Genomic DNA, 14,233 nt, shown 5'->3' with positions numbered 1-14,233 from the left:
ACGGCAACCCACGCCGCATCGAGGGCAAGTCTGCAAATCAGTTGCACATACAGCACACACAGGGCAAGGGGAGATGCCACAGTGGCTTCTCTTGCTCCCGTGGACACCCCCAATGAGTCAACAGATGCTGATCGATGCTGGCCACCCTCAAGCACCCCCGCCCCTCATTTCCCGCCCACCCTTTCTTCCCTCTGCACTCCTCCTGCAAGTGCTTGGTCCCTTACGAAGGCAGCATGTCAACCATAGCATCACCCCCCCAATTCCGCCAGGGGGAGAAATATGCTCACTGTCGGGGTCCCAATCCCGTTTCCTTGGGCCAGTGGGCAATTTTGTGGGGTCGAGCAGGGCTGGCTCCAGGTTTGAGGAAGCCCTCGGCAAAGGGCCCTCTGGGGGTCCTCCCCCTCCTTGATGAGCTCTGGTGGTGGTGGCAGCGGCAGCACTCGGAATCAGCGCTAAGAGCCTCCATGCCACTCTTCCACGTTGCCTGTGATGCAATATAGAGCACTGCGGGGAGTTTAGATGGAGGCACCCAGCTGCTTTTTCAGGGGCCCCCGGGCGGAAGTCAGCCATAGGCCCTGTTGCACTAGACAGTGCAGCAGCACCGTCGCCAAGAGGCTGCACTGCAGCCAGAGACCACCTCCCCTCACCCGGCCTGGACGTTTCTGACTGAACATCCCTCCCAGAAGGGGGACATTCCTGCCATCCCGCGCGGTGAAGGCGTAGTTGCTACTCAAACCTGCGGCTTAAATCAGACCCTTGGCTAATGCCAGAGAAGGCAGGAGAGTCCACGCTTTGCACAGCTAAGGCTCCACGGTCAGTCCCGGCCTTCTCTATTTAGGAATTATCTCAGGCTAGGAGAGGCCTCTGCCTGACTTCGGACAGCTGCTCCCAGCCACAGTCCCAGACAACCAGTCAGCGGGGAAACGCTGTCTTCTGAGCAAATGCTCTCAGCTCTTGGAAATGCCCACAGCAGAGCCCGACTGGAGTCAGGCTGCAACTGCGCTTCCTCTTCGCCCCGCCCGTTATCAGAACAAACTCCGGTGACGAATAGCTGCTGTGCGTGACAAGTTCCCCTCGTGTTAACTTCCACCCCCACTATGAAGGAGGAAGCCAGAGTGTCAAGGGGGTCCAAGGCGCGTGGCCTGAGGAGGGAACAGGCCTCCTCCTCTGGCCGCCACGGTCTGCTTCTTACCGCTTGCAGCTGTAGACCACCTCTTCCTGCACGCACTGTTGGCATTCAACATAGCAGCACCACTGCACCTGGCAACGGCAGGAGAAGGCGGCCATGCGGCTCTGGATGTTATGGCCCCGGCCACAGCACATGCTGTCACAGTTGGCCTCCCGGGAACACGTCCTTCCAGCAGTGCCCACCGAATACCTGCTGGGCCGGCAGAAGCTGGGAGAGTCCTCCATGTAGACCAGGTCAGTGGGGCGGGGAGCAGCAGGGCCTTTGACCAAGCGGCCGCCGTGCTGCAGCCTCACCAGCTCCGAGTGCCCCACGGCGTCATTGGTGCTGCTGAAGACCTTGACGGCGCCGTCACAGCGCGACTTGAGGAGCTGTCCCACCTCGTGGAAGGGGGACAGCTGTTTCCAGCAGGTTCTCACAGCGCATGAGCCCGACACCCCGTGGCACTTGCAAGTGGTCTTGAGACCATTTTCCACAGCCTGTGGAAGAGGGAGAAGGATGGACAGCTGTTCATCGCGTGCCAGGATCATGACTGATGAAGTGGAAGGGGGCAAGAGCGTTCCAGGGATAATCAGAACATTTCGAAGGCAAGACGGTTCGGGCCACTAACTGGTTTTTAGAGGCAAATACTGCAGGCCTCTCAAACCTGCCTGTGAGTCATGGCCTCTGACAACCATTCACAGACAAACACAGGCACACTCCCGCGCACTCAAGAAGCCAAGAGAGCTTTGTGCCGCCTCGAAGACCAGCAACGTTATTGTGACATAAGCTTTTGTGGACTAAAGCCCGCTCTGTCATGTGCAAGAAGTGTTTCTGGCTACGTTATGCCACCTTAACACCTGGAACCACAAAGAAGCTCCTGGTCCTGATTAAGTCCAAACCAATACATTCTAGCTCAGCAGTTTCATCAGGAGTCTCCTCTTGAAGACTTTGGCAAACCCACGTTTAACCCTTGCATAACCCACGCTTGCCAGGTTCGGACAACATGACAATCCCCAAGCGGGGATATGCAAAGTGGCGCCCATGGACCATTGCCTTTTCTCTGGATTCTCACTTTTCTTCCCTCCTTCCCCCACCTTTTTTTTCCTGGAGTCTCACTTTTCTTCCCACCCTTCTCTGGATTCGCACTCCCCCACAGCTCCCTCCACCTTTTTTCTGGAGTCTCATTTTTCTCTCCCTCCCCCCACTTTCCTCGGGATACTCACTTTTCTTTCCCCTCTCCCCCCACCTTTTTTCTGGAGTCTCACCCCCCCCAGAATCTTATTCCTACCCCATTTTTCTCTGGACCGCCCCCCCACTTTTTTTCTGGAGTCTTGCTTTTCTTCCCCACGCCCCATGCCTTTCCTCTGGATTCTACTTTTCTTACTTCCATTCTCTGGATTCTGTTTTCCTGCCTCCTGTTTCTTGCCCTGCACCAGCTGTTTCTTGGCAGGGTAGCCTTGTTCCCACCTCTATTAAAGTTGGAGCAATATCACTCCATTGAGTTTAACAGAGGTGGGGAAAAGGCTCCGCTGCCAAAAAGTGAGAATCCAGAGAAGGGGGGCAGTCCCAAGATTTTACCCCCCATGGCAATTTTGTGGCAGTGCCTGGGACCCTTTTCCAAAATGTCAAATGTGCCTATGGGCCCAAAAAGGTTGTTTTCCCCTGACATAAATGATCAAGATGTCTCTGTGCCCTATTTGGGCTGCAATCCTATATACACTTACTTGGTAGTAAGTCCCATTGAATTCAGTTGGATTTACTTTGGAGCAGACATTAGGGTGGCCATGTGACCTGCTTTACCGAGGACATTCTCTGAAAGGCTGCCCCATGAAGCCTGGCTGAAAGATTAAGAACCCTAGGAAGGGAGAGCAGCGGGGGCCTTGAGGCTGCCCGTCAACAGTTCGTACCTGGGCAGCAGACGGAGTGGGCACACAGGTCACCTGGTCACCATCTTCCCCAACTATGGTGAGATACATTATATTTCCATTTAAATTCTATATATTATTTCTAAATTTACATCTATACATATACATTAGCATATATACAAATTTATGTCCCATTTTGTCCTCTTTTTTGGCAATATGTAAGTGGCTACCTTAGTGGACATGTATATAACGGCACTACTAGATTTAATTTTTAGGTAACTTATTGTTCTCCATTATATTCGTGAGTTATTCTGGTTCCACAAGAAGGCTGTGCTAATGATTTCACGTCATTATCTGTCTCAAAAATATAGGAAAAGCATTGTGTAATTTTACAGAGATGAAAAACCAGAATTATCTGTGCTTTGATCGCTCCCTTCCTAGGAGTGACATACAGCCTTCCTCATCATGGATAAATGACCTTATGTGACTGAATCAGTTGCAAAGTTTGTATTCCAAGCTATAAAGATTCATAAGTAACTTCTATATAATTAATTATTAAGGGGTGTTGGTTGTTTGAATTTTGTCTTCATCTTGCTTTAGAATGATGATGATGTATACTTAGTGGGCTCTCTTGTATTTCTGAGTTCCTTTTCCCCTTATTGTATCTTATCAAATACTTGTTTTTGGAATTTCAAGCTCTGTGGACTGTGAATAAAGTTTATACCAAAACTGAACTTTAGATACCAGGCGAGAGGGCTGACAACTGGACACAGTAGCAGGATTTTAAAAATGCATTTCCAAAATTCTCCCAAAGGCAGAATACAGACAGACAGTGATTTACCAGAAAATTGGTCCCGGTCCTGGTAAATAAAGATGACCCTGAATCCCACGCAGGTGGGAAGAGGATTCCCTCCAAACCATCAAAGGAGAGTATGAGGGAAGCTGCAGTTACTCAGGGATGAGGGAAAGCACTTGGCACATGCTCTTTACTACTACACATGTTCCAGATATGCTGAAAATAGCTGTTTTGTTCTGCAGTGAACCTGATACCGAACTGGAAACAAGTACACAAACAGGTCAGGTAGCTGGTAACCCTACAAGGCAGCCTTAAGGTCTAGAAACCTGCATAGTGTAACTGCGAAAAGCACACCGCTCTGACCGTAGTCCTCGGAGAAAGACACGAGTCTGATATCCGGTGTCTAGTCTGACACCTGAGAGCGGGGGCCGGGCGATGACCAAGGTTATTTTTGCATTCGCCATGCATCTCTTTCTCCCGGAAAGTCGTGCAAGGCCTTCACCCTCACCTTGATGCCCACGTTAGTGTTGTGGATATCCACCTGGGCCCGCAGGTCTTTCCCGACCTTCTTCTGGCCCAGGAAGTTCTTCAGAAACCTGGCACTGTACTTGAGGTTGTCTCCACACACTCCCCACTGCCACGCTTTGTGGTTCTCCAAGTCCGGTGAGTCGTCACACGTGCAGCGCTCCATGCGCCCAGCACTGCAGGCCCGAGCCAGGGAATGAGTCAGTGCCGCCGAAGACACTGCGTACAGAAAGGCCGTTTCCTTGAAACCTGGGGGAGCGGAAGCCAAGCAGCCGAGAGTGAGGAAGGCTATTGGCAATGGGAACAATCTAGATCAAGTGGAGTAGGAGTGTGTGAGAATGTGGGGGAAGGGGGCGGAAGAGCAGGAGCACCCACAGCATTCCCCCCACCCCCGTTGTGCCTGGAATAGCGCCCGAACTAGGCTACCAGGCCCGGCATTTGGCCTCTGGCGGCCACCGCGACACCGAGCCAGTCCGCATCTAACAGGTCCCCTCGCTGCTCCTACGCGTGAGCCAGCCCACCCTGAAGGCTCCGAGAAGGGTCAGCGCATCCCTTCATGCACTGCAGCCGAATGGTGGAGGAGCCCTTCTTCCTGGGCTAGTTACAGGCAGCCAAGGACTCCATGCAGACAAGTGGACAGGCTGGCAGAGGAGGGGTGGCCGCCCCCGCCCTCCTCCACGGCCCAGACGGCTTCTGTGCTCGCTCTTCCTCTGCACCCACCATGCGAATGCAGTGGGCGGGCAGAGGGGGAACAGATCACCCCGTCCTCCTTGGCCGGTCTGCCTGGTAGAAGGCTTTTTAACTAGCCTGCCAAGAGGCTGGCAGGCTGCATCTCTATGCTGGTGACCGAACGGAGGGTTCCCCTTCTCCACAGCCAACATGGAAATGCCGTCTATTAGATCCTTACTAGGCTAGCAAAAAAAAAACAAGACAAAAAACCCCACAACCCACCAGTGGCTGGCTAGTAACTTTCCAGGGTGTATTTACAAAGCTGGACTGTCCAGCCTGGTTTGCTTGTCTTTTTTCCATTATTGGAGACAGTTGGGAGGGCGGGGCAGGGAGGGGTGAAAAGCGGAAGAATCTAGAGATCTCGGATCTCTCTTTGCCAAACAACATGTTACGTTAGGACAAAAAAGAAAAAAAGGGAAGCACGGGGCCCCTGATCAGAGTCTGAGGGTGTCGGGTAGGGGGGTTTGACACTTCACACTCAGTGGCGGCCTTGATCTGCATCAGGCCTGCTGTGCCTGCAATTTGTATAGCCAAAATCTGATCCATTTCATTCAATTCTGAGGTCTGTATCTAGTGCCAGACAGGAGGCTAGGGGCCGCACATGAGTCCACAGTGCACATGCATACACATGCTTTTACACACACACACACACACACACACACACCCTCCCAACACAGAGACATACTTTCCTTCCATGCCCCCCATACTTCCCTCAGACACAGAACCCTTTCCTCCCCACACACACTTCCGCCCATATATGCATTCTTACACACTCTCTCTCGCTTCCACCCCCAAGCTCACACACACACTTCCTGTCCGCCCACATTCACACACAGACAAACTTCTTCCCCACACTCTCCCCCTGCATACTCACACACACTTGTTCACTCCCCCCGTGCTCACACACAGACATGCTTTCTCCACCATGCTCACACGTATTTATTTATTTATTACCTTTCTGTAACACCCAATAGCCGAAGCTCTCTGGGCAGTTTACAGTAGTTAACACATACACTCTTTCCGTTCCATGCTCTCACACAGACAATCTTTCCCCCACCCACAGACATTCTTCACACACTCTTTCACACGCACACACTTTCCACCTAACACAGACACACTCTTTCTCCACACAGACACTTCCCCTCAAACACACACACTTTCCTGCCATACACACATTCTTCCTCCCCCTGCCACACAGATACTCTTTCCACTCACACACATACTCATGCTGCCCATGCCCTCTCTCTCTCTTACACACATACACTCTTCCCCCACCCACACATGCAGACTCTTTCCCTCCCCTCTAGGGATGGCGAAGAATTTCTCCACGAATCTCGGGGAGGCCGAATGCCAACGCATTCGGCCCCCCGAAATTGGTGGGGAAATTCTCCGCCCCCCCCGGGATGGGACTTACCTCTGTCAAATGTCCCTCTTGGTGGCGGGTCCTGGTGGCGTTTCGGCAGCTGGTCTTCCGACCGGCCGCCGCCGCCATTTCCCAGTAAAGTTTAAAAAAACCACAAAAACGTGATAGGCTACGTAACGATTTACGTAGCCTATCACGGCTAGATTTTCAAAGTCAGCCGTGATAGGCTACGTAAATCGTTACGTAGCCTATCATGTTTTTTTTCTTAAAACTTTTTTATTTCGCAGCCGGGGAGACAGGGCGCTCCCCCCCGGCCAGAATTTCGGTGGCGAGGGATGGGGCGCCTCCCCCCCGGCCTGAATTTCAGCCGGGAGGGGCGGGGCGCCTCCCCCCTGCCAAGAATTTCGGAGGGAGAACCGAAGCGCCTCCCCCCCACACCGAAAACAGCTGCGGGACCAGGTAAGGGACTTTCGTCCATCCTTACTCCCCTCACATACTTTCTCCCCTTACACACATACTGTCCCTCCTCACACACACTCTTCCTTCCCACACAGAGTCTCTTCCCCCATACACAACAGACAACACTCTTCCCGCCACACACACACTTTTACACACACACACACACACACTTTCCCACAGACTCACCTCACCTTTCCTCCCACCCCACACAAAAACTTTCTTCCCTACACACTGTCCCTACACACACAGCATCTCTGTACCAGCCTAAAATCCCATATTTAAAATGGGGCTTTCTGCTTCCATTTTAAATGCAGGATCACAACAGACTCCCTTTACACGCGCTTCCTCCCCGTCCCCCTTTTCCTCCTTATCCGAGTCTTCCATGCCTTTCATTATACAGCCACTAGATGGCACTGTGGTCTAGCTCCTCTTATTGAGACTTTTCCTCTCAAGCGCAGTAATGTGATAGCTCATTATCTCCTATCTTTTTAACAATGGAATAAAGGTCATTTAGTGTGCCGGATGTCCTGGAGGTTGATGGTGTCATCTGAAGGACCCACAAACTTCTGTGAGTAACCAATCTCAATAGCAGGATAAAAGCTCCATGTAGAGAAGCCCACACTCTCTCTCTCCCCACCCATGCACACATATGGATATGCAGATATTCTCACACACACACACAAGGGAAACACTGCCATTAACTCCAATCTTTGGACGGAGTCCCCAAGACTCCATGGTTCACCCAAGGAGTTGTCCACCCTTGTTTTAATGGATCCGTTTTTGGCAACTGAAATTTCAGGTGTGGCCCCCTGAACAGGATCAGAGCAGTAGCAGAGAGCTGTAACCCCCGCCCCCATGCTATGGTGCTCATCCTGACTGGGGACCCCGTACTTACTTTAGAGTAAAAGAAGGGAAAAATCAATGTGTCGTTTTGGTCTCTCATTGGTGCTTTTAAGAGTTGGTGGGCAGGCATCCATACCTCGCTTCAGGAGGTCAGCCCTTCCATCCAGGCTGCAATTCCAGCGCTCATTGCGAAACTGATACTGGCACTCGAGGACGCCGAGTCGGATGGCATCCCGTAAGGTTTCAGCCAGCCCTGGCTCTCGACGACAAAGCCTTTTCTGCTTACGGGAAAGCCTGAGCAGGTCACATTGCTTCAAGTGAGCCTTCCATTGGGCAAGGTTTTTTGAGGGCCCCAGCAGAGGAAACTGAGTCAATGCTTCTTTCCCAGTCAGGCTAGGGGAGGAAGAAAAAAAATCAGTCATGGCTTTAAAGAGGCTATTGGCAAAGGGTGCCTCATTACTGCTGAACAGACTATCAATAATGTACCTGTCCCAATGTGTTTGCCCAGGTAAGCATGGGCTTAGTTCACACATGCCTGAAGGGAAATCAAGTGATTATTCCTTTGATGAGTGGCAGATTAATACATGAACTACCTGCATAAGAAGCACTGCATCTGAGATGAAGCTAGGGACTCAGAAAAAGTTCTTTCTATAGGATATGTATGGTTGTCCTCTGATGTACGCTAGCTCTAACATGCGGGACGTGGGCGGGAGGAACAGTTTGGCAGCACTTTGGTATTATTCAGAGGTGATCAAACAAGTTTTGAGGCTGAATACACATGAGAAGCTTGGTTTTCTAAAGAAAATGTTCACTACTGAGAGCCAGAAAGAGAGAAAAACTATCAACACTTCAACAGAAGTCTATGAATATTATCTACAGGTCAAGGTTGTCTCCACGTACAAGACAAATTATGGCTGAAGGAAGATGTGGCATTCACGATACCACAATCTGGAACATCCCACGAGACTTAAGGAAAAGCCTATAGGAACTTTTTAAAAAGACAGTCGAAAAGTGTTGGAAAGTCTGGTGTGACTTAAAGCAGAGTTGCTTTATACATGGCAACACAGCGTTTAGTATTAGATGCAATGAACACAGGCTAGAGCCAGTTTAAAAGAAGTCCAACTCAACTTGCTTTATTAGTGCTTTTATACACATCATCAGAGAAGGCTATTTAAACACTGTATAACTACAAGAACCCCGTAAAGCTGGGTGTAAGTAAGCAAGTAAGCATGAGATATGGCTACTTGCTTCCTCTCTGGAAAGACTGCATGGTGCATGTTGCAGAGGCAAAGAAAGGAGGCGGAGGAATGAAAAGGAAGGGGAGGGAGCAGGAAAGAGGAAGTGATCAAGCAACAGGACATTCTCTATCATCCCCTGCTGTCTGGAAGCATACAGAGTTGTTCCTATTATCCAACAGAAAGAACATGAATAAAGAAGCCAACTGACTGGGATTGATTTGGGGAATTGTACAGAAGAAAAAAGGGGAGAACTAAAAGCGTGTAGAGATATCTCCCCACTCCACCAAGGAGCTAAAGAAAACATCAAGAGAGAACATTTGCCTCCAAGAGATGAAATGATGTCATAAATGGCAGGTGCCAAATTCTTTAACAAGTTCTATGCCCTGGCAGATTTCACTAGGCACAGAATGTTCCAAGATCTGCACATTAATTAATGCATTATTATTATCATTAATAATAATAATAAGCAATATTGCTATACTGCGTCTAATTTGCACAAATCCCAAAATGGTTTACAACACCAAAAAACACCAGAATACAATATACAATAGTGCAATATTAGAGACTGTTTAAGACAACTCATGACTGCAAGAAAGCCAAAGTAGAAAGATATGTTTTCAATAAATGTCTAGACCACGCCATCAGTGAAGCCTGTATTTAACCTACACTTTGGTGAATGCTGGTTTCCAAGGCTGCCCTTTGGTCTGGGTTCAGCATCTGTGGTATTCAATCACACCGCTCACAAGTAACCACAGCCCAGGTGTTTGCTTTTTGTTTTGTGGGTTACTGTGAGCAAGCCAGTGTGCTAGTTGAGGTGGCTTGATGGCCCCACGTCGCTCCTCCCGCCAGCAGAAGTGGCCCAAGAAAGGCTCCTTCCCTGGCTCGGTTCGCATCCCGTCTGCATTGAGCCATGTGAACTTGCTCACTAGCTCACTCATGGCACTCTAGGCTTTAGAAGAGCGGTGTTGTCATTGTGCGTGAACTAGACCTATGAGTCTGATGCTGGAAGGTATATTGCCAAAATGGTTGCAGTCCAGCACTTTCTGCACTGACCTCCCATTTCCTCTTATATCTGATTTGCTACTTTCAGAATAATATGCAGCCGCGGTGCCAGCCTGTCCAGTGTGGACAGACAAACGATTACTGAAACTTTTCAAGGCTACTGTGCATTTAATTAAGTTTCTTGTTTACAGATCTTGCCTGTTTTATTGCTTCCTGTTGATAATGGATGAGTGATAAATAATCTCCTAATTGCCCAGTGTGTTTCTGTTTCAGCAGAGGAAGGAAGGATTTAATTACTGATTTCCTCTCATTTTAAAAAGCAACAGCGTTGTTTCAGTATAAAAAATAATAATGCAAGGAAACTGGTGAAGAGTGCACCATCCATGATTCCCACACCTGTGAGAAAAAACAATATTAGAAATGACACCTAGGATTAACTAAACCTTGAATAAAAGCTTTAAAAACCTATTTGTTAATGTGTGGACAGAATATATTTGAAGATCTAATGTGGAAGTGTAGAATCCCCTATCAGAAATATCAAGATTTCCAGAGGCGTGATTAAACAATTTCCAGTGTCTTGAGACAAAGTTGGGATCAATTGTTTCACTTGCCAGACCATGAACATTTGTTCATCAATTACTTTACACGTTTTCTAGAAGTAGTCATGTTGGAAGATACCACAGCAGCAATAGTTACCAGGCACATCAAATCCAAATTTGCCTGTCAAGGCAAAGAGCAATACTAACAGATAATGCACCATTTTTAAAAATATGGAATTCCAGAACTTTTGAAACATTTATGACTCATCATGTAATATTGACTCAGTTATCCATAATCCAATGGACTAGATAAATGTGATGCAAGAATAGTCAGACAATTATTTTAAAAAAGGAAAGCAGGAGAAGATCCCTACTTGGCACTCCAAAAGGTTGGGCCAGTTTGTACGACATGACAGCTGTGGTACGTATGAAGCCACCATTTTGCATATCGTGTGGTGTAACCCAGACAGCGTGGGTTGTGCGGGGGTTAAACAATGCTCACATCACCCATGGTGTTTTCAGGTTATGGGAGGGTTGTTTAACCCTTGCACAACCCATACTCACTGGGTACACACAACAACCCCCGAGCAGGGGTTGCATAGTCAACCTGCTGCCTGCGGGCCGTGCACCTTGTCCTGAGTTGCATAACCCACGATGAGCCACAGAGTGTTGTCCAAATCCAATTTCTGCCTGCTGCTCCTTCCTCAGGGAAAGTGTATCAGGGCTTAATCTGAGCCAGGGCTCACCAGAGTCATCTATCACATTATTCTCATCAGTGAGAAACCACAGCCAACACAACGCACCTGTGATCAGGCTTACAAGTCAGGATCAAACAAGTGGTGTGGGAGATCCTTGAAAAAAAATTTCCTTTAAAAAAAAAGGCTGTTGTTGTTTTTAACAGAAATGCAGCCTTAGAATGCTGCAAATGTGACTAAAATCCCCCCCTTCCTATCTTGGAGGTGGGGTTGATTTTGATTTTTAAAAAGCACCCTTTCCCCTCACACCTCTGTCACCATTTCCAGGCCCACCCCAAGGCAGCATTTCAGCAAAAGAAAGACTGCTGGGAGACTGGTCACATATCTCCCCTGGTTACTCTACTAAACGTCATGCCCTTTTTTGCATTGTACCCAGCCAGCTCCCAAGGCTGGACTCTTGCTGGACCTGACAACACAGCTTGCCTTTGGAAGACTGTCGTGCACCGGAACCTGTGATCTATCAGGCATGCCTAGTCGTAGTGCCAGGCGGCCAAAAGGCCTCCAGGAGTGGGACAAGGAAGCCACTGGAGAGGTACATACTGCTCACCCTTTTCCCAACCACGGAATGCTCCTGCCCTCTCACCAGCCCAGTGCTTTTCTTCTGGCCAGTGGATGATACTGCTTACGCCATTACATTTCCAAATCACCGACACCAAGCAAGAAGACAGCAGTTTCATCAAGATACAAGCTCCAGGCCAGTGCAGCACCCTCATATCTGCACAGCAATGTGTAACGCTTTCCCTGAAATCATCCCCTCCAATAGGAACTCAGGAGTTTGCGTGCCTGCCAGCTTGGAAGTGAAATGGGACGCCCAAAAATAAGACAACGGCTTCTACATATTCAGGGGCCTTAGTAGGTATGCGGAAGCATGTATGTTTGTACAGTACTCACGCCCCCCCCACTCATGACCTGACAGGGACTGCAGGGTTCCAGATTGAAAGAGCAGCTACATCTGGAGGACCATATCTCAGCTGATTCATCTGAGAAGTGCCTGAGCCTGGAGGGGCCCAGGCTGGGAAGGCCGGCGTCTGCAGTCAGTTCAGACGGAGTGCTGGCCAGGATTACTGGGCCCCCTCATCACCTTCCAGGAAATGTGGCAGCATGCCAGGACATGCCCCAAGGTCCCAGGGCGCAGCGGAGGGCTGGTGGCAGTGAACAAGCTCACTTCCAGGGAAGCTCACCCGCCAGGATTGGCATTCTCACTGAGAGCACCCTAATAAGGGAGCCTCCAAAACTATGGCTTGGAAACCTCTCCATTCAAGAATAATGATTGGGGGAAAGTGGCACCATGTCTCAGCAAAAGCTGGGCAAAATTTCTAACAATTAAAAGGGACACAGCTGCTGCAAGACCACGGCTCCATTAAGCTGCTTAAGCAACCAAATCCACAAGGCAATAATCAATATTGACTTTGCATTAAGGACATGATATCTATGAGGGAAAAGGCTGTATTATTGCCTGTATTATTAAAAGGCTGTATTATTGCCTGTGAAAGCGCCCCCGCCCCCCCGCCCTGGATGTCTCCTTCTTCCCGGGGATTTGAGAGGCTGACAAGACAGGCCCACTAGATTTCCCTGCAAGAAGAAGGGACTTCTGACTCTGTTGGAGACACTCCACCAGACAATCAGCAGAGGTGCTCTGGAGCTCTGCCGCTAGGCTGCAGGGTCTGCCTGGCCGGGCAGCACTAACCCCCTGCTGAAGGGAGATGAGCACCCAGACTCTGTGAAAGTGCCCCGCCCCCAGACTGACACCCCTGCAGCTTCTGAGACCAGACTTTCCATTGCCTGGACCAGTCACCAGATGCTGAAACTCCAGCCACCACATCTGGTTCATGTTCATACTAGTAGACCTCATGCTCCCTGCAGTCTTCATTACACTGGGGTTCTTACTATGGTTTGGGGCCCAAGTGCTGGAAAGAGGGCACTTGACCCAAGTTTGAAGGTCCAGGGCTACAAGCCATTAGAAAGGCTGAGGCTACGTTGTAGGTCATGCTCAAGGCTGTTTATGCAAACTTATTTCCTGGTGTCTGTATGGATGTCCAGCTCATCTAAGATCTTGTGAGATTTGCTAGAGCTGATCAGAAGCACTGCTGGAACAGAAAAAGCAGAAGTCTGAACAGAGTCCTGCCAATCCAGACCCTCCCATGGAGCAGGGCGAGAACTCGTACCGGGAAGTCTAGGGCCTGAGGTCTGAGAGACAGAAGGATGCCAGCCTCAGCGGCGTGCTCTCTCAAGAACTACAAGTCTCAGGGGTTCTTTGTCCCTACCAGCAGTTCCCAGGCACAGGCAGAAAGGGCCAGCAGGGTGAAGCAGCAGGAGGGAAAGCCAAGCACCGCCACCGTCAGGAGCACCGAGGTCCCAGAGGCAGCGGGCGCCAGCACTGCTGACAGGATCACGGCCCCAAACATGCGTGAGCAGCAGTGCATAGGAGAGCTGATGTGAGATCTCTGGGATAGGGAGGGATGCCTAAAGGGCAGCATGCTGCAGATGCCGCCACATCTGGCTATAAACACAGATCAGGCAGCCAGGAATACAAAGCGCTTAAACAGAGGAGCCCAGTGAATCTGAAGGACAGAAGTCCATCCTCCGGTTTTTCCAGACAGACAGACAGGAGGGGAGGGGAGGGGATGCTACAAGTTTGCACCAGGCCCAGAGAAATTCTGCTTGGGCACTTCTAGAGTTGTTCCTTTAAAACATTATTTCACTAGAGAAGCACATTTTGTCAAGCTGAGTTAAGCCCCTTCTACCCAATGCTACTCATCTACTAGAAAACTTAACAGCTGGCTTCACAGTGGAGGTGCTAGGATGGGGTGGCCAGTTTTTTCATCAGTTCCTGCTCTTGTGTGTTTAACAGCAGTTTGATTTGCAGAACATTAGTAGGTGATAACCCTAGTCTCAGAGCTGTGACAAGCTTCACCTGTTAAATCTCTGCACATCAAACTCCAATAAAGGCG

At 49.6% G+C, this 14,233-nt stretch overlaps 1 protein-coding gene across 1 annotated transcript; it reads right to left on the bottom strand.

Annotated features, from left to right (window-relative positions):
• Positions 1 to 1,188: 1,188 nt before the first annotated feature.
• On the bottom strand, positions 1,189 to 8,443 carry WNT9B (Wnt family member 9B). The gene is made up of 4 exons (XM_084807272.1): positions 8,430 to 8,443; positions 7,885 to 8,141; positions 4,338 to 4,603; positions 1,189 to 1,665 (listed from the first exon to the last, which is right to left on the bottom strand). The coding sequence occupies exons 1-4, from the start codon at positions 8,441 to 8,443 to the stop codon at positions 1,189 to 1,191; spliced, it is 1,014 nt and encodes a 337-aa protein (XP_084663398.1).
• Between the last annotated feature and the right edge of the window lie 5,790 nt (positions 8,444 to 14,233).

Source organism: Heloderma suspectum, chromosome 6, assembly GCF_057233095.1.
Source record: "Heloderma suspectum isolate Gila_16-S chromosome 6, 16-S_ref, whole genome shotgun sequence".
In the NCBI taxonomy this organism is placed as follows: Eukaryota; Metazoa; Chordata; class Lepidosauria; order Squamata; family Helodermatidae; genus Heloderma; species Heloderma suspectum.
The sequence above is the reverse complement of the archived record's forward strand: the minus strand, read 5'-3'. Positions and strand labels throughout refer to the sequence as shown.

Excerpts from the sequence above, each read along its gene's own strand:
- WNT9B (XM_084807272.1), bottom strand. Across the intron at positions 4,604-7,884 it reads GGCTGACCTCCTGAAGCGAG|GTTTCAAGGAAACGGCCTTT; the intron begins GTATGGATGCCT and ends CCGCTCCCCCAG. Across the intron at positions 1,666-4,337 it reads ACACTAACGTGGGCATCAAG|GCTGTGGAAAATGGTCTCAA; the intron begins GTGAGGGTGAAG and ends CCTCTTCCACAG.